Source organism: Elephantulus edwardii, unplaced genomic scaffold, assembly GCF_000299155.1.
Source record: "Elephantulus edwardii isolate Elephantulus edwardi_28Jun2011 unplaced genomic scaffold, EleEdw1.0 scaffold00208, whole genome shotgun sequence".
NCBI lineage: Eukaryota > Metazoa > Chordata > Mammalia > Macroscelidea > Macroscelididae > Elephantulus > Elephantulus edwardii.
The window spans coordinates 2,728,117-2,732,261 of record NW_006399958.1 but is presented as its reverse complement, the minus strand read 5'-3'; the positions used below and the strand labels follow the sequence as shown (position 1 = coordinate 2,732,261).

General features: G+C 50.3%; 1 protein-coding gene across 1 annotated transcript in view; it reads right to left on the bottom strand.

Annotated features, from left to right (window-relative positions):
* Positions 1-1,783, bottom strand: part of OSCAR (osteoclast associated, immunoglobulin-like receptor) — an 11,093-nt gene extending 9,310 nt beyond the window's left edge. Inside the window, exons 1-2 of the mRNA XM_006897373.1 lie at positions 1,780-1,783; positions 537-622 (exon numbers count right to left, since the gene is read on the bottom strand). Of these exons, the coding sequence (XP_006897435.1) occupies positions 537-622; positions 1,780-1,783 (90 nt within the window). The remainder of the gene's footprint in view (positions 1-536; positions 623-1,779) is intronic.
* Positions 1,784-4,145: the final 2,362 nt, after the last annotated feature.

Genomic DNA, 4,145 nt, shown 5'->3' with positions numbered 1-4,145 from the left:
CCCTCAGACCCAGGAGTCCTGACCCCCAGCCCCTCCTCCCTCAGACCTGGGAGTCCTGACCCCCAGCCCCTCCTCCCAGACCCAGGAGTTCTGATCCCCAGCCCCTCCTCCCAGACCCAGGAGTCCTGACCCCTAGCCCTTCCTCCCAGACCCAGGAATCCAGCCCCCCCAGCCCCTCCTCCTTCAGCCCACCAGCCTCTGGTCCTTCAGACCTGAAAGTCCTGAACCCCAGTCTCTCTTTTCTCAGACCCAGAAGTCCTGACCCCCAGCCCCTCCTCCCTCAGACCCAGGAGTCCTGACCCCCAGCCCTTCCTCCCTCAGACCTGGGAGTCCAGCCTCAAAATCCAAAGAACCCTGCTTCCAACCTCCTCCTCTTCCAGGGACCTAAATTCCAGCTTAAGTCTGTGCTACACCAAAGTCCTTGTCTTTGCCATAATGGCATCATGGTCATCAAGGGGAGGAGAAAGGGAGGAAGAGAAGCAGAGTGGAAAGCGAGGAACAGGAAATCCAAGGAGGGGCTGGGCACCACAGCTGACCTGCGTGGTTGGAAGTGGGGCATCACGGGGCACGTGGGGATGGTACTCACCAGGCGGAGTGAGGTCTGCGTGAAGATCATCGGGCCCTGCAGGAAGAGGAGTGGCGTTAGGGGACAGAGGAAGAGGCTGCCATCCTGACAGGGTGCAAACTGTGATGGCAAAATGCTCCTCAGCCCTCTTTCGTCTGTAATATTTTTCCCCCTAAGTTGTTCTTATTATTGGGGTGAACTGACAGAGCGGATAGTGTTTCCGTTCTGCCGTTCTTACACATTCTGCTTCCAGACTTTGAGGATCTGAATCTCTAGCCTGGACCATCCCCACCACGTCTGATAGACACGAATTCTTAGACGTCTCAACAACAACGTTCATTGCCCTCAAGTCTGAACCACTCCCGTCAGCCAGCTGACCCTCCAGGGGCCTGTCAGAGGTTGCAAACTGCACAGGAATAGATTACCCATCCTTCTCCCTCCGAGCTGCTGACGGATTCGAACTGCCTGCCTTCGGGTTGGCAGTTCCTTATAAACCTGTCTACTGCTGCTTGTGTGACAGTGGACTCCCAGAGCGTGTGGCCATAAGATTTACAGAAAGGAAGCGTGGTGGCGCAGTGTCTAAATTCTTGGATCCCCACCCATGATTCGTTTGAGCCCACGAGAGAGGAAGCTGTCAGCTTCACAGACTTGCAGCCTTGGAAACCATCTGCAGCCATTTCTACCACGTCCTGCTGGGAGCTGTGAGACAGAATGTACCCCCTGGCAGTAGGGACGGGGGTTTGGGGCTTAGTTTTTGCAGGAATAATGCATGGCAGGGAAGCACTTGACCTTGGCTGTATGTAATCTTTATGGAAGCAGACGGCCTCTCTGTTCTCATTTTGGACAGCAGTCAAATGCTTAAGCCTTGCACCACCAGTGCGATTGGTATTCTCAATGCTCTAAGTTGCTCCTACCCACACCCACACCGGGAGCCCAGACTTCTTCCTTTGGGAGACAGGAATCCACAGTAAAACTGAGTGGTCAGGAATGGGGTGCTGCCTGTCTACGTCCTGCTCTCCCAGTGCCCAGACACCTCACGCCACCAACAGGGAAGGCCAGCAATCCGGGCCCAGCCCCGACTTCCATGGACACCAAAGAGTTCAGGCCCGGGGATGCTGCTTTTCCAAGGATACTGGACTCATAGTTTTCCTCCCGGGGGATTCAGCAGTCTGGGATCCTAGCATCTTCCTCTCTCAGGATTCAAGAAGCCTCACCCATGCCCCCTCTTTTCCCAAACATCTGGCAGCCAATTTTAGAAACTTGGGAATCCAAAAATCCCCTCCTCTGTCCCCACAGTAATCTGGAGATTGAGGGCCTCACTATCCTTCTCATCAAGCAATCAAAACATTAGACCCCAAGCCCCTCCTCCCTCAGAACCAGGAGTCTTGGATCCCTAGACCCTCCTCTTTCAGACGCAGGAGTCTTGTCCCCTATCCATGCCCTAAATCCAGAGAATCTTGCTCTGAAAGCCCTTCTCTTCCAGGGATTCGGGAATTCCAAACTCCTACTTGTTTCTGTTTTCAAACCCAGCCTCTGGGCCCAAGGCCTGTCTTCTCTTTCTGGCCACAAATTCTCTACAGCCTGTTTGGGAGATTCTGCAGTCCGGCACCCCCCTCCCACGTCTCCTCCCTATTTGGGGTGTCAGTATCCTCAGAGCCTATGTCCCATGCCGCAGCCCATTCTGGTGGGGTCCAGGGAGAAGAGGGGGTGCTCACAGAGGGCCAGCAGCAGGAGAAGCAGCCTCGGGACCATGGTGGGCAGAGCGGGCTGAGAGCTGGAGCCAGGACTCTGTCGTGTCCTCAACCTTTCCAGGTAATGAGATGACAGCAAATCACTCAAGCTTTGTCCAGGCATCGGGGGGGGGGGGGGAGGGCGCAGGGAGCCACGGATGGCTGTGTCACAGTCTCATGGTGCTATGGAAAAAGTTGGACAAAGGGGCAGTCCTAACAAAACGTGTATTAATTCATTTTTTCAATTTTTTTATTAATTTTAATGAAAGTTTACAGAGACTTAAGATTTCCATTCATTCATTGTTGCACTTTTCTCCCTGCTCCCCCTCTCCCCCAATTCGCTCTTCTCTTTGAAAAGTAAAAGAAAAATTCTTGCATTGTTATACAATCCCTCCCTCCCAAGTCCACTCCACTGTGCAGCCTTCGTTCTGGACTCCTGTCATGACAATAATACCTAATCACACATCCCTTTTAAACAGTTTTCTCCCTCATCTGTTTCAGTGCAATATACATTTTTTTTTTAAATTTTTATTGTATTATTTTTATGTGTACCGTCAAATCAGATCTGACTGGTTCAGACGGAGACTGCCCCCTCCTTCTCCAGCAGAGCATCTGGTGGATTTGAACCGCATACTTCTGGGATTGCAGTGCAGCGTCTTACCACTAGGCCACCAGAGCTCCCATACAATATGCATTATTGAACCCATCTTTCTCATTCTCCCCAAACCCTGATGTCAGTCCTGTTTTACAACAGTGGCACTATGCAGTATTCGTATTTTTTTAAAAAAATTTATTACTTTTGTGTGTGTGTACTGTCAAATCAGATCTGACAGGTATGGGAGGAGATTGTCCCTCCTTCCCCGGCAGAGCATCTGGTGGATTCAAACCATGTGCCTCTGGGATTGCAGTGCAGCTTCTTGCCACTAGGCCACCAGAGCTCCCCAGGATTTGCACTTTTGTGACTGAGATATTTCACTCAGCATCGTGTCCTCCAGGGTCACTCATTTTGAATAATATTGCATGAGTTCCTTGTTTTTCAGTGCTGCATAGTATTCCATTGTGTGAATATACCAGAGCTTCTCTATCCATTCATTTGTTGATGGCATTTAGGTTGTTTCCAACTCTCTGCTATTGTGAACAAAGCTGTGATAAACATGGGTGTGTGCATATATTGGCTTGGGTGGCTTTTATAATTTTTTTTAATTTAATACAGCATTCATTTCTTCTCAACTGGACAATGAATAAGGGATAATAAAGAAGAATATGGTGTTGGCAAAACATGTCCTCTGAGAAGGATTTGACTGACCCAACTGGCTCATTGCCCTCAAATCAGAACCGACCCATAGCTGACCCTCCATCTGGTTTTCAGAGATTGTCAGTTGCGTAGGGGGAGATTGCCCATTTTTCTCCCACAGGGCAGGTGGTGGCTTCTAACCGTCTGTCTTTGGATTGGCAGGGCAACTTCTTTCTTACCCACTAAGCCAGCAGGGCTCCCTTCTGTTGGGATTTATAGCTTTGGAAATCTGAGGAAGAATTGTTCTAGATGAGACCCCAGCCCCACGGCAGTGAGTGAGTGATGGAGGGATGCATTTGACTGTAGTACTGACAAAGGATATTGAATACCCATGGTTTGCCTGATGGACCACATCCTACAATCCAGCCGCTGAAAAGCCATGCGACACAGAGCTACTCTAACACATCAAGGGTCTCCATGAGTCCGATGTGGTTCCAAGTCAATTAAAGTTTTTGTTGTTGTAAACTGAGGAGGACCTCATGCACTTACTGCAGAGGGTCAAGGACTGCAGCCTTCAGTATGGACTGAGGCTCAATGTCAAGAAGACAAAGATTCT